The sequence below is a fragment of the Medicago sativa genome, chromosome 2 (assembly GCF_051527215.1).
Source record: "Medicago sativa cultivar Bolivia chromosome 2, Bolivia_mono, whole genome shotgun sequence".
Taxonomy (NCBI): Eukaryota; Viridiplantae; Streptophyta; class Magnoliopsida; order Fabales; family Fabaceae; genus Medicago; species Medicago sativa.
In genome coordinates, this window is record NC_140750.1 from 8,610,236 (window position 1) to 8,626,389 (window position 16,154).

The window sequence follows — 16,154 nt, forward strand, 5'->3', positions numbered from 1 at the left end:
GTCTCTTTTGAATTTTATAATCCGAACTGTATTTGACACAATTTAATGCCGATTCAATTCATTAGTTCAATAGGACTTGCAAAAATGACAAAATACAAAACAAACAACAAAATTTATTAATTGAACACAACTTTATAATATATTTATATTAACGTCACACTCAATAGTACAAACATGTTTGACAACTAAAGCTAAATTTGTAGTAAAAGGAGACAAATGAAGAAGATGTAAACAGCCTCTAATTTTCCTAGACCTTCCAAATGAACTGCTTATTTTATTCAATTCTTCGGAAGGAAAGCAATATTTTCCATCAACATAGATAGAATGCAATATTTTCTGCTCATTTCCAAACATTACTCCCTACATCCGATACAACAGCAAGAAGGAAAGTAAAATAATCAAGAAGCAATTGACTAAGTCACTCTATTATTGATGAAGCATTGTCTACAGTCAAAAAGATGATCCGGACACAAATCTAGAAATACAACTCAAGATGAGAGATTTAAAAGAGGCTAAAATGCATTGAGCTACATGTTGGATGTTGGAGGGCATCTCTCATGCACTTTGCTACCATGTAAGATCGCTATACAGTTCATACAACATATTTGTTTTTAGCAGCTTTCTCGAGCTTCTTTGCATCATCCTACAGAAATAGCACAATTCAAAACAGAAGTTAGGGTGACTTAAGATGAAGTGACAAATATAAAAACACACCGGCATAAAAACACACAGCAAGTTCCACTTACATGAAATATAAAGCCAATGGTTCCATTATAATCAAGAAACCCCTTCCATTGTTTTCCGATGCTCATCTGAAATATAACAAAAAATTAAGTTTATATGTTCCTCATTATCAAAAGTATAATCAGTAGATTCAAACAGACACCAGCACAAGCATAAACAGATACATATGGTAATTTCTGGTCTCACAAGCCATAAGAGTAAATTATGTGTTCTTTTTGTAATCACACATTCATTGTCCATCTGACAAATTACAAGAGTTTAAATTCTCTTCTACCAAAAAATAATAGTGAATCATAAATTAAGTTTTAGAATTGCTGAGAGTTAGGCAATTTGTCTTAAAATCAATAAAATTCACAAGAGAGAGTGATCCCTGAAATATAAATTCTCAATCACATTATGATGATTTCAGACTAAATTGATAGACCAAAAAGGTCTAACTGATTGAGGATTTTCAATATCAGAGGTCATTAAGAAATTTTGTAAATTACAGATACCAAATTGACCAAAGTCTATAAACTTCAGAGACTATATTAGTGGTTCACTCTAACCAATAAGGTATTGATGAAAAACAAGAAACACAGGCATTGAATAACCAAAAAACGTGAAAATTTTCCATTTAAATAGCTGATGAACTGTGAATACATGTTTCTTACATTCATATTTAACAGCAATGATATGAATGAGCCATTCACATAACAACTGCTCATCGTTGGTTAGAAAAATCAATAATCTGTAACATTATCATAGTTGTCAAAGCGGAAACGCGGCGCGACGCGGCCACCCTAAAAATTGACACGGCGCGGTATGCGGGCGCGACGCGGGGGCTATTACATGACGCGGATCCTAAAACTAAAAATTATTTTATTAATAAAGGGCTACTAAAATATGGAAAAAAATGTATTTAGTATTAGTATAAATGAAAAATTAAAGACTATTAATTGTTTTTAGTATTAAATACTATTATACTTAAATACTTTTAATTACTTTTAATTTTAAAATATCATATTATTCAAAAAAAATATTAAAATACCTTAAATAATATACTTAAACAATATACAAATTATATATTTTTTTATAAAGACAAATAATATATCATGCCATAATTTATAAAGACAAATAATATATCATGCCATAATTTAAAACCAATATACTACACTATGTATTATTTATTATTCCTTTAAAACATGTATTATTACTATTAATTTAGTAATACAAATTATTATTATGATTATTATATGAGTGTGACTTTTTTAAATCACATTAATCATTAATTATTAATCATTATTGAAAATAAAAAACAAAAATGAAATTAAATAAAATAAAGAATTGATGAGGGATAAGAAAGCAAAATAACAAATAATAGTAGGTTGTAGTGGAGTGGGTGGGTTCCAGCATAAAGTGCCTCACGTGACTAATAGTACGTGATTCTTTTAAATCAAACAGTGCGGAGCATAAAGTGCCTCACGTGGCTATTACTTTCATCATCTTCAGATCTAGATCTAACAGTACGCGTCTTTTCTCTTTCCTCTTCCTCCCCTCGTCTCTCTCTCTCTCCTTCAGATCTACCGGAAACAACATCCAAGAACCAAAACACAGTCGTTTTGGCTCTCTCACTCTCGTTTTATGCTCTGATCCGAAATAGCGGCCGCTTTGACCCGCTATCGGCCCGCTACGCTACACGGTTTCGCGGCCGCGAAACCCGAGTTCTCCGATAGCGCTGCGCGGTGGCGTTCTGACGCGGCTGTTCATTTTTGGCCGCTCCGCGCCGCGATAGCGCCGGGAGCGGCCGCGATTGACAACAGAGAACATTATAGTAATCATCTAGTTTGAATTGTAAACAACAAGGTATTGGGAGAAAACAAGAAACACAGGCATTGAAGCAACACAAATGTGAAAAATGTCCATTTAAATTGTTCATGAACTGTGATTGAATACATGCCATTATAATAACCATCTAATTCTTTCTTTGGGGTCTCAGTCACATAACAAATGCACATCTTTAGTTTGAAAATCATAATATTACTCTTCAACATCATAACCATCTAGTTTCTATTGAATCAAAAGTAAGAACAAGAAATTACCTGCGCAGCTTCATTAGCAGCATTCTTAGTCCAAATAGAAATTCTTTCCCCCCTACTCCTGACATTCACAACTGCTCCACAAATTTCATCTCCATGATCAAATTGCTCTCCAATCATTGCCAACAACTAAAGTTACCAAGAACAAAAACACACACATGACCAATTAGTACTTTAATTCATCACAAAGAATAATCAAAATAATACCCTCATAAAACAAATTCAATAGCCTACCGTATACAACCAGCTAGTATCAGATTTTCCCCTCAAAAAATTCACAGTCCAGTTTCCACCATTAGCACAAATAGGGTCTTCCCATTTTGGTTCAATCTTATGCTTGAAACAATGGAAATCAACTCCAAGAGCCAACTTGCTAGGATGGTGAATGTTATTGTAAATGCTGAAAAAACCATGAAAATTTCAGTAACACGAATAACTAAGAAACAAAAATATCCAAGAATCAATAAATGAACAATATTTTTGATGACCCAAAAGACCTAAAGTTGAAAAGATTGAATTTTTACCTCAAAATTTCTGCAACATTTTACAAACAAGAAATACCCAAGATACAAAAATAACCAAGAAACAATAAATGAACGATATTTTTATGCAAGCTTATACATAAGCGCTTATCATGATATAAGCTGCAAATAAGCTCTTTGTCCAAACAGGTCCCTAAAGTGAAAAGATCGAAGCTTTACCTTAAAAAAATTCTTCAACATTGTATAAACAAGAAATACCCAATTAACTAAAAATGAATCACAAACCCTAATGTGAAAAATACCCAATTCATAAAAACTGAATCTTTTGAGAGACTGTTTAGGAGAATTTATGAAAATAGCTTATGACAATTTTCATAAGCTTTTTCCAACTTATTTTCATAAGTCCTCAAATATAGCTTATAGAAATAACTTATAGCATATAAAAAAACAATTCAGCGTTATTAATTTTTTGCTATAAAACAGCTTATGCAATCTTATACAAAAGCGGATATCATGATAAGCATATTGATAAACGCTTGTGATATAAGCTGCAAATAAGCTCTTTATCCAAACAAGTCCCTAAAGTGAAAAGATCGAAGCTTTACCTAAAAAATTCTTCAACATTGTACAAACAAGAAATACCCAATTAAAATAAAAATGAATCACAAACCCTAATGTAAAAAAATACCCAATTCACAAAAACTGAATCTTTGGACCCAAAATTAAAAACACGCAAGAAACAAAAAATGAATCTTTTAATCCAAGAAACAACAAATGAACAATTTTTTCAAGACCCAGAAGACCAAAAGTGAAAAGGATAGAATTTTTACCTCCAGAACTCTTCAACAGTAGAAAAAGTGTAGACGGGTCGAATCGAACTACCCCACTCTTGACTTTTGGCTTTAGCTTGAGGGGTATCAAACCAGAAAGTCCAAGAATTCTCAAGAGGGTGAGATTGGTGACCGGCGGTGAGGGGTTTGGAAATGGCGGAGGAATCATCGTCGTTGATCTCTCCTTCTTCAAGATCGTTGTTGATGTCTTCGATTTTAGGGTTTGTGATTTGATCGTCGTTGATGGATTTTGGGGTTTCTTCTACAACCATTTTTGCTAGTTCTCTCTCTCTCTCTTTCCCAAATTGTAAAATAGGAAATGAAGTTAGAAGTTCAATGGAAAAATGAAGGTAAAGTTGTATTAATGGGCTTGGGTTATAAGGCCCATGCTACATTCATTACATGTAGAAGATTTTGCTGTTGACACATAGTGTTTGGCTGAAAAACACAAGTAAAAGACGAAAAGGTCCGTCGGCAGTTAATTGCCGCCGGTTAAAAATTCATCGGCAGTTAACTGCTGATGAGGTTATATTGGTAAATTACTGATGTTTTTCAGCCAAACACTATGTGTCAACAACATTCTTCTTACATGTAATCTATCTTTGTTTAGTTAATGAGAACTTTTTTTCCACATCTTTTTCATCTCTCGCGCACTCTTTATTTTGATCATTTCGTCTCTTTTGAATTTTATAATCCGAACTGTATTTGATACAATTTAGTGCCAATTCAATTCATTAGTTCAATAGGACTTACAAAAATGACATAATACAAAACAGACAACAAAATTTATTAATTGAACACAACTTTATAATATATTTATATTAACGTCACACTCAATAGTACAAACATGTTTGACAACTAAAGCTAAATTTGTAGTACAAGGAGACAAATGAAGAAGATGTGAACACAAGATGATGGAGCAGTGGAAGGTGGAAACTGATCTGAACAACTCTAGATTCAAACTGATCTGATATGAATACAACTTTATAATATATTTATATTAACCATCGTACTACCCTCACGAATACCACAAAGCAACTTTAAGGATAGTATAAATGGACAACAATAAAACAATAACATCTTAACCGCCCACAAAAGAAAAATAAGAAACCAAATGGAGGAAGGAAACACACTGAGTTTTGCAATGAAAATGGAGAAGAAAGAAAGGCTGCTTACAATCAAAGGACCACTAGGTTTGACACATTTCGGATTATCTAATCCAACTCAATCAAATACATAACTTTTTTGTGCTAAATATTGTACCGATAATTTTTATGATCCACGACGTGCAAAATCTTTTATAAATTAGTGTTTGATCTATTTTCAAACTAAACCACAGAATCATGTACATCACTCTCAAAATGTGTGCATTTTAAAAATAGCTTGATTTTGATAAACAGTAAGTATAAAAAAAAAAAAAACATTTCTACAAATTGCAATCAATCATATGTGTGGCTTTAGACATAGTTATGAATAAAACCAAATATTTATGGATTGAAAGTGTACAAAATACTTACATCGATAATGCATATGAAAGAAAATTTCTCTGAAAAACTATTATTTGCGATTTTTTGTTAAAAAAAATTGTTTGGTTTGGATGTATATTGTAGATAATTTATGTAATTTATACATGTCTTCAAGAAATATGGAGTATTTTTTAAGTAAGAGTGGATGAAAACAGTGTCCTTTATCGTATTAACTGTGTTATCACTTGGTCTCTTAAAGCTTTTTTTATCAGCAATTAGATTTTTTTTTAAAGGAATATCAGCCATTAGATTATAACTTTCATGATTCCCAAGATTATTTTTCTGGGTTACTATTAATAATAGAAATATACATTGGTATTGGTTACTAGTTAGTTATAACTCCCTTAAAAAGTTAGTTGGTGGTAGTTAATCCTCCATACACCCATCCTATTTGTGAACATGGTAAAGCCAACATTGTTGACTATTGAATGTCATGGCAATTTGTCAAGTGGTAAAGCTAAAGCCACTTTTGTTGACTTTAGGCATGCAAGCACAGTGAAAATTTGGTTTGTCTTTGAAAAGTAATTTCGGTGCATACATTGTGGAAATTCTTTGCTAGCAGCCATGCCATTTGTTCGGTGCATTCCTCTATAAATAGAGGCCTTGGCAGTGAAGGAAAATGGTGAGTGAGCAAGCAGTATCCCAAATCAGTAACAACACAACAACAAGTAAAGCTTGTTTAGAGTAGTGAGAGGAAAAATATAGAGAGGAAAAATAGTTTCTCCTGTGAGGTTTCTCCTAGTTGTGTTAGTTAGTATTATCCTATTTATAAGTGAGAGTGGTAATTGTACTCTCCTTGTATTTAGAGAGAGGTCTTGTAATTTCTTCCACTTAGTGAAAGTTTTCTACTCTTGCCCCGTGGTTTTTTCCCCTTATTTGTTGAGGGGTTTCCACGTAAAATATTGTGTGTTAAGTTCCTCTTTTCTCGTCTCTTATTTTAGTGCGTGATAATATTTTATAACTCTGGTACCTAACAGTGGTATCAGAGCAGCTGGTTCGTAGCTGTTAGTCCGCTGTGATAAACTAGTGGTGTGGTAAGAAAAATCTTAGTATGCTCTGTGGTTGCAGTTTAAACTGATCTTCCACATCAGAAAAGAATTCTTATTATTCCGGTCTAGTTTGAAGAAAAAATGTTTGGTGTAAAAACCATGGCAACAAAATTTGAGATAGAGAAGTTCAACTGGAGAAATTTTTCCCTGTGGAAATTGAAGATAAGGGCAATTTTAAGAAAAGATAATTGCCTAGACGCAATAGATGGCAGACCTGCAGATATCACTGATGAAAAGTGGAAAAAGATGGATGATAATGCCGTTGCCAATTTGCACCTAGCAATGGCAGACTCGGTATTGTCAAGTATTGTTGAAAAGAAGACAGCAAAGGAGATTTGGGATACTCTAATAAAATTGTACGAGGTCAAATCACTCCACAACAGAATATTCTTAAAGAAAAGGCTCTACACTCTTCGAATGGGTGAATCCACATCCGTAACGGATCACATCAACACCCTGAATACGCTTTTTTCTCAACTCACGGCTTCTGATTTCAGAATAGCAAAAAATGAGCGTGCTTAACTTCTACTTTAGAGTTTACCAGATTCGTATGATCAACTCATCATCAACATTGCAAATAATAACATAACTGACACTCTTCACTTTGATGATGTCACCGGTGCAATCCTTGAAGAAGAATCCAGACGCAAGAACAAGGAAGAAAGGTCAGAGAGTTTAAAGCAAGCAGAGGCTTTAACGATGACGAGAGGCAGATCAACGGAACGTTGCCCCAGTGGGAGTCAAAATCATGGTAGGTCAAAATCTCGAAGAAAGAAGAATATCAAATGCTACGGTTGTGGCATGAGAGGGCACGTAAAGAAGGAGTGTTGGAATATCAAGAAGAATGGAGAGAAAAATTCTGAAGCTTCAACATCTCAAGGATGTGTTGCAAGTACCTCAGATGACGGAGAAATTCTGTATAGCGAAGCAGCAAACAATTCTAAAGGCGGAAGACGACTCAACGATGTCTGGATAATGGATTCAGGTGCAACATGGCACATGACTCCACACCGAGATTGGTTTTACTCTTATGAGCCTATCTCGGAAGGGTCAGTGTACATGGGAAATGACCATGCCTTAGAAATTGCTGGAATCGGTACTATCAGATTAAAGTTGCATGATGGTACTGTTCGAAAAATACAAGGAGTGCGTCATGTAAAGGGGTTGAAGAAGAATTTATTGTCTGTTGGACAATTGGATGATCTCGGGTGTAAGATCCACACTGAAAGTGGAATCTTGAAAGTAGTGAAAGGCAATCTTGTGGTGATGAAAGCAGAAAAGATCATAAGTAATCTATACATGCTTCTAGGAGATACATTGCAAGAGGCGGATTGATGAATTAGTTTTGCATCAAACAAGATAAGTATTTGTGTATCGTCTCCACAGGGAATAGTGCGTTATCAAGGACAGTTTAACATCAATTATCATTCCAAGTATTAAGAGTACTTGTTTGTTTGAAATGTAACTAGCTAAACTAAATTGCAAAAGTAAAAGTTGAGATAAATAAGGATTGAAACTTGTTAGGAATAGAGTTCCTTAACCAAGCGTCACGCGTAACCTAATGATCCATACGAATTCTAGCTTTATAAACAGTATTATCACAATCAAATCTAAACTATCCTTCGTGTCCAAAGCGATATAATTAACTCTAAGGTATCGTTTAAACATTCGTGTCCAAATCCCTTAAACGATAACAAAGTCGATCGGATAACTTAATCGACCGTGTCCAGCCTGATTAAGTATCTGAAAGCATTAAACTCTTGATTATGGTGATTATCAAAGATTAACAAAGATGTCAAGTAAGTTAACCTAAGATATATTGCTACTCTAGGTCTAGATTCAAGAGTTTGTGTCCAAATCATCTTGAATCTCATTGAAAGCATTAACAACAAGAACAACAATAATATTGAATATAAATTGCTAGAACCATATTTTACAAGATCAAAAGATTACATGTTACCAAGAATCAAATACCTCTCATCCCAACAAAGGGTATTTAGCTACACATCATCATGGAAGCCTTGCAAGGATGGATTGAAAAGGAAGGATTCATTACACCTTGTGATGTCTCAACAAAGGAAGAAAGATCCAACTTCCAAAATCACTCTCACTCTATATGATCTACCCTATTTTCTCTCTAAGATATTACAAGTGAAAACTAAGAGAAAAACTAAAAACCCTAGATAATATGATGATCTTCAAAGAATAGCAAGAGGGCAATAAATAGCATTCTGGTCTGCTTGAGCTCGCAGCTGCGAGCAGCATCACTCGCAAATGCGAGTGCTTCTTTTGGTCCAATAAGCTGCTGCCACGTCATCTCTGGAGTGGTCAAACCGCCCTAACTCGCAGTTGTGAGTAAGGGAGCTCGCAGTTGCGAGTTTCTCGCATTGGCACTCGCAGTTGCGAGTTGAGTGCGAGTTGCTATGCCTCCTGGATCAGCTTCTGCCCAATTGCACTTTTTCATGATTTTTGGTCTTTGATCAGTGTCTTGGGGTAAATTCCTGCATAAAAGGATAGAGTAAGATATATAAAGCGTAATAAGGCATTTAACACTTATTTCTCGGCTTTTCCTTCAATAACTTGTAAAACAAGTAACAAAAAGTGCATGAAATATAACATGAAATTAACACTTCTTGGCACTTATCAAACTCTCCCCAACTTAACTCTTTGTTTGTCCTCAAACAAAAGATTGAAAATCAAACAAATTAACAGGACAAGACACAAGTACAAAAGGCTTTTGAAAATTATTTCAGATGAGTGATTTAAAAGTGAATGCGCGGGCAAGTCTATGTTTCCAACTAATCTAAAATTCTACTACCAACATGGGATGAGTCTTAAGTAAAAAGTTCATGTCAAATATTTCAAGACAATAATACATTTATTTACGAACCACACCTAACACACTTCTTTGAAAGTAGATAAACAATTGAAAACATATAAATGAGGGTTATGAACACACATTCGGAAATCAAGTTAACATTCCAATCAAGTTATGTGTCCATCCAAATATCATTTCAAAAGGCATAAAAAACATGGATCAAAAGGTCTTTGAGGGTTATAACTTGGCTTGGCTACAAAATAAATGTCATATGTGGGGCAATTGAAATCAAAAAGCCTATCAAAGAGGAACATTCCTTGTATCAACCATTAAATTCCACAATCTTTCCTACCAATCATTACAACCCTTGGTGTTTACACATGAAGCACTTTGATCTTGACAACTTATTCTATTTTTGGATTTTTCTTTCTTTTTCTTTTCTCTTTTTCTTTTCATGTACACATTGTTTTCTTTTCTTTTTCTTTTTGTATTTACAACAACATGTTGTCTTGATCAAAGATAAAATTACACCATAGTACTTGACATAAAATTTACATCTACCTTCTCTCCCCAACTTGAATCAAAATACCCTATTTGAATGTTCCTCTACTCTAAGGCAAAAGGGACAAATAAACATTGAAGGTTTATGGTTCAACAATTAAAAACATATCAGAGTCTTAAAGTACGTCAAAAATGAACTGGATTTTGAAAAATTTAAAGGCAACTTCATCAAGCATTGTGCTTATGAATTGACAGTTCATAATTGATGACTCCGATTCATTTGGCTCAAGTGGGTTAGCAAGTACTCGCTCTTCTCACAAGGTAGGCTATTTGTGGTCAAGTATGTTTCACTCAATAACAAAAATATGCCTTGATCACTTCCATGCCTTCACACAATTTAAAACAATTATTGGATTTAAAATAACACAATCGAGTTAAACAATGAATTCCGGTCTCCTTGCATATGTACAAACACTTCAGGTTTCCTCACTTTTAGCTAGAACTAAGTGGTTCACAAACAAATATATTATTGCGAAGAACTAAATGAAATGAAATTTGTACAAAGTACTCGTTCCATATTCGAGTAAAAACCTAGAAAAACTGGAAACTTGTACCTTGGCTTTGCGCTTTAATCACAACTACGAATCATTATCAATCATCTGAGATTTGAAATTAAGCAAGAGTGATACAAAAGAAACTTCCACAATAAAATGAAGTACTAATTTAAACCAAAAGTGCTAACACATAACTAAAATACTAATTAAACGATACTAATGAAAATACGAACATCACGATATTAATTAAAAACAAATGTCACCATACATCAATATCCAAAATACTTTAAACAAAGTGCTGATAACAAAAAATAAAATATGAGTCCATGTGCTAAAATGAAACAACAACCGAAGCAAAAGTAGCAAAAGAGAAAGCAAAATAAAAATAAGGAAGACAGCAAGAATTGACTGAAAGCTTGATAATAATATCACTCAAAAAGGACTAGCTTTCAAGTCTTTTCTTCCTCCTCAAGACTGCATATCATCATCATCTGACCCATGATGGGTTGAAGTAGCACTGTGGACCAGCTCTGGATCATCCTGCTCATTACCATCACCACCAACATCCTCCTCCATGTTTGCATCCTCCTGACCTGTAAAGAAACTACCCCCTCCATAGGGACCTGGCATGCCCTCAGGCCAATTCACATAACTCTGAAAAGCGGGAAGGGTCATAAACTGGTCCATGATCTCTGGAGGGTACCCGGACTGCTGCTGCATCAGATACTAAGACTGCTGGAAGTACATATTTGCTCGGTTGGTGGCTTCCAGCATCTTCTAAGTGTGCATGTTGCTTTGATGTTGCCACTGAGCGTAGCTGGCAAAGTCAAAATCAGCAGAGGGCTGCTCGGAGTGTTTGGGAGGTGCCCTAGAAGATGAAGCTTGCTTACCCTTACCCTTATCCTTCTTAGATTCACCCATGATGTAACGGGTAATGAAGACATCATCAATGGGGTTTTTGATTATTTCATGATAATCAGAGGGCATCCGCATGTGGGTGTCTTTGATCAGACCCATGATTAAACCAGGAAAGGAGAGACGGGTTTTTGGCTCACGATGGCCTTGAAGTACCACCAACTTTAGTTGCCAAGCAATGGTTCAGGCTATGTCTACCTTGATGCCTTTGAGAATGTAATAAATTAGTGGGCAAAAATCAACGGTGCAATCGTCCATATGGCTATTGGGCTTGACATTGTGTAGGAGGAACCGAAAGATAAGTTTGGCCGGTGGTTTCATGAGTTTGTATTGGGCAATGTGCTCTCTGCCCGCATCACTTTCGTCATAGCTTTCTCCCTCTAACATTATGAATTTTTTTATCTCATCGTGGTGCTCATCAAGGAGAAAGTGACCTAAGTTTTGCTTCTTATGAAAATCATCAATCCCATCCTCAGCCTCAACATCCAGGTCGAAAGGATTTCCTAGGAATGTGTTTATGCCATCACGATCAAACTTGATTTTCCGACCTCTCACAAAGGTTTCAAAAGTGAATGGGTCGGTTTGAGGATTCTCTGGAATGGCGTTAGCATAAAACTCACGCACCAACTCAGCATTGATTTTTGTTATTGGGTTGAGAAGTCTGATCGACCCTTGCTCAAGGAAAAGTTTGTGAAAGTGGCCATATGGTCCCTCGGGTTTAATTTGAACAACTCTTTCCATCCACAAGGACTGTTTAAGCAATGCATTGTACCTATTCTGGTGGTACCTAGACCTAAATTTCTCCTGATCAAAGGACTGGTTACTTTGTGGGGGTTGGGTTGCGGATGTTTCGCCTTGCTTTCGTTTACCCGTGTTAACTCTCTTTGGTGCCATGCCTGCAAAACAACCAGAAAAATACCATACAAAATAGAATATATAATTAAAGACCAGTATGGAACATTATAAAACAAATGCAGGTTCAAACAGTTGAGAATCACAGAAACATGCAGCAAGTTCTGCTGCTAGTCGCAGTTGCGAGCAGATGCACTCGCAGTTGCGAGTTCAGGTTGGCACTCGCATATGCGAGTTAATTCACTCGCAGTTGCGAGTTGCCCAGAATTTGGCAAAACACAACCTTTTTCAAACTTTGTTCAGTGCCATGGTTCTCTAATCATTAACAAAGCATTTTCGACCCTAGTATTGATAGAGAGATGAGAAAAATCATGGATTATGTTTGAAATTCGAATTGATCCAAAAAGAACCCTAATTTTATTAAAATTTTTTACAAAAGGGTTAACCAAAAACTGTGGATTTAATGGGAAAGGATTACGAATATGCACATGATTTTAATCATCTCAAACAAGTGGGTATCAATTTAGAACAACAATCAGCAGAACAATCTACTATCCTAGGGTTTGAATGAACTTCAGCAATTAAAGGATAGCAAAGAAAGAATCAACAAACCTGATGATGTTAGACAGAATTAAAATGCAAGTGCAGAAAAGATTTGCAATGAACTTGACAGGTTTGACTTGATTTGGACTTTTGTTCAACTCCTAGGGTTTGTGTTTTACGTTTGCTCACCCAAAAATGAGAGAAATTTTTTTTTGATTTGTTTGATGAGAGAGAAAAGCAAAACGAAAATAAAATGATAATTGGTGATAATGGGTGGTTAAAGCAAGTTAATGGGATTGGAATTAGTAACTGTCAGAACTGCTGCTACTCGCAGTTGCGAGCAGCCTTACTCGCAGATGCGAGTGAATTGGCAGTCAACTGGTCAAACTCCACTCTGCTCGCAGTTGCGAGCTGTTTACTCGCAGTTGCGAGTAATTATAGTTCAGACTTTTGCTCTCTGTTTGGCTTCTGTTTTTGGATGTTTTGATGCATGCATATGACTCTAATATCTAATTATGTATTAAAAACACAATAAATAGACTTACAAAGTTGGGTTGCCTCCCAACTAGCGCTTGTTTAACGTCGTTAGCTCGATGCCTTTTCCGTTAGGGTGGCCAAAATGAGACGGATAGCACATCATCTTTCGAAACCCTACGTTTTGGTAGGAATTCCATGAACTTTAGGAACAAATGACTTGGAGTCCATGACCTCCCCAGCTTTGGTTTATTGAACAAGGTGCAAATTTCATCAATTACCCGATCAATTTTTACCTTGTTCACTTTCTTCCCTCTTGCTTCCAGGAAATATTCCTTGATTAGTAACCGTTCCTTTTTCTCTACCACCATTACTTCTTCAATATCAACAATTTTAGCATCTTCACTAAGTGACCTTTCTTGAGGAAGTTCTTCTTTGTGTGGTGCACCACACTCTTCTAATGTTGTAACTTCCTCATTTTGAACAACAACTTCTTCAACAATCTCTCATACTCTCTCAAACATATTTGGATTATTTTCTTGTTCTCTAAGAGTGGATTGATTGTTGGCTTGGTTATCCATGATTTGTGCTTGAATCAACTCAATTTGAAGTGATAAAGTCTTCAATCTTTGGTTGGTATCTTGCATGTTTATCATGGATTGTTGCATGAAGATATTCAAAGTATTTTCTATCACCGAATATCTTTCATCTTCATAAGAATGTTGCTGATACTGTTGATAGGATTCATACTCGGGTGGAGTGTAGAAGTTGCTATAACCATGATCAGCCATGATTGTGGCTAGGTGATGATCCTAAAACGGAAACACTACCAAGAAACTTTTTTTTGTTTATCAACAAGGGGTTAGTACAAACAACTATCAAGAAATGAAAACTATTTACGGATTACGTACGAATGCTTAAAATGATAAATCAATCGTTCTATCTATGATAACTAAACATCATTCCCCGGCAACGGCGCCATTTTGATGATTTAGTTTTGCATCAAACAAGATAAGTATTTGTGTATCGTCTCCATAGGGAATAGTGCGTTATCAAGGACAGTTTAACATCAATTATCATTCCAAGTATTAAGAGTACTTGTTTGTTTGAAATGTAACTAGCTAAACTAAATTGCAAAAGTAAAAGTTGAGATAAATAAGGATTGAAACTTGTTAGGAATAGAGTTCCTTAACCAAGCGTCACGCGTAACCTAATGATCCATACAAATTCTAGCTTTATAAACAATATTATCACAATCAATTCTAAACTATCCTTCGTGTCCAAAGCGATATAATTAACTCTAAGGTATCGTTTAAACATTCGTGTCCAAATCCCTTAAACGATAACAAAGTCGATCAGATAACTTAATCGACCGTGTCCAGCCTGATTAAGTATCCGAAAGCATTAAACTCTTGATTATGGTGATTATCAAAGATTAACAAAGATGTCAAGTAAGTTAACCTAAGATATATTGCTACTCTAGGTCTAGATTCAAGAGTTTGTGTCCAAATCATCTTGAATCTCATTGAAAGCATTAACAACAAGAACAACAACAATATTGAATATAAATTGCTAGAACCATATTTTGCAAGATCAAAAGATTACATGTTAGCAAGAATCAAATACCTCTCATCCCAACAAAGGGTATTTAGCTACACATCATCATGGAAGCCTTGCAAGGATGGATTGAAAAGGAAGGATTCATTACACCTTGTGATGTCTCAACAAAGGAAGAAAGATCCAACTTCCATAATCACTCTCACTCTATATGATCTACCCTATTTTCTCTCTAAGATATTACAAGTGAAAACTAAGAGAAAAACTAAAAACCCTAGATAATATGATGATCTTCAAAGAATAGCAAGAGGGCAATAAATAGCATTCTGGTCTGCTTGAGCTCGCAGCTGGGAGCAACATCACTCACAAATGCGAGTGCTTCTTTTGGTCCAATAAGCTGCTGCCACGTCATCTCTGGAGTGGTCAAACCGCCCTAACTCGCAGTTGCGAGTAAGGGAGCTCGCAGTTGCGAGTTTCTCGCATTGGCACTCGCAGTTGCGAGTTGAGTGCGAGTTGCTATGCCTCCTGGATCAACTTCTGCCCAATTGCACTTTTTCTTGATTTTTGGTCTTTGATCAGTGTCTTGGGGTAAATTCCTGCATAAAAGGATAGAGTAAGATATATAAAGCGTAATAAGGCATTTAACACTTATTTCTCGGCTTTTCCTTCAATAACTCGTAAAACAAGTAACAAAAAGTGCATGAAATATAACATGAAATTAACACTTCTTGGCACTTATCACGGATGCATCAGTTGCAGCAGCAAGCCAAGAAGAAACAACGATGATGTGGCATCAAAGACTAGGCCATATGTCAGAACGTGGCTTGAAAGTTCTTGTGGAACGCAATCTCCTTCACGGGCTCAGGACAGTAAATTTACCATTCTGTGAGCACTGTGTGATAAGCAAGCAACATAGATTGAAGTTTGCTAGAGTAACTACTAGAAGCAAACACATACTAGACTTGATACATTCTGATGTGTGGGAGTCACCAGAAGTATCTCTGGGAGGAGCAAGATATTTCGTGTCATTCATTGATGACTATTCCAGAAGATTATGGGTGTACCCGATCAAGAAGAAGTCAGATGTGTTTCCAGTATTCAAGGCATTCAAAGCACAAATAGAGCTTGAAACTGGGAAGAAGATTAAGTGCTTGAGGACAGATAATGGAGGAGAATATGTAGATGGCGAGTTTCTAACATTTTGTAAACAAGAGGGTATTGTAAGGCAATT

At 35.5% G+C, this 16,154-nt stretch overlaps 1 protein-coding gene and 1 pseudogene across 1 annotated transcript; both read right to left on the bottom strand.

The window, feature by feature from the left end:
• Positions 1–254: 254 nt before the first annotated feature.
• LOC146944231 (eukaryotic translation initiation factor 4E-1-like) lies at positions 255–4,448 on the bottom strand. Its single transcript, XM_085742636.1, has 5 exons — positions 4,135–4,448; positions 3,057–3,222; positions 2,826–2,951; positions 747–812; positions 255–643 (listed from the first exon to the last, which is right to left on the bottom strand). The coding sequence occupies exons 1-5, from the start codon at positions 4,404–4,406 to the stop codon at positions 593–595; spliced, it is 681 nt and encodes a 226-aa protein (XP_085598762.1). The 5' UTR covers positions 4,407–4,448; the 3' UTR covers positions 255–592.
• Positions 4,449–12,452: 8,004 nt separating this feature from the next.
• LOC146944232 (uncharacterized) lies at positions 12,453–15,233 on the bottom strand (annotated as a pseudogene).
• Positions 15,234–16,154: the final 921 nt, after the last annotated feature.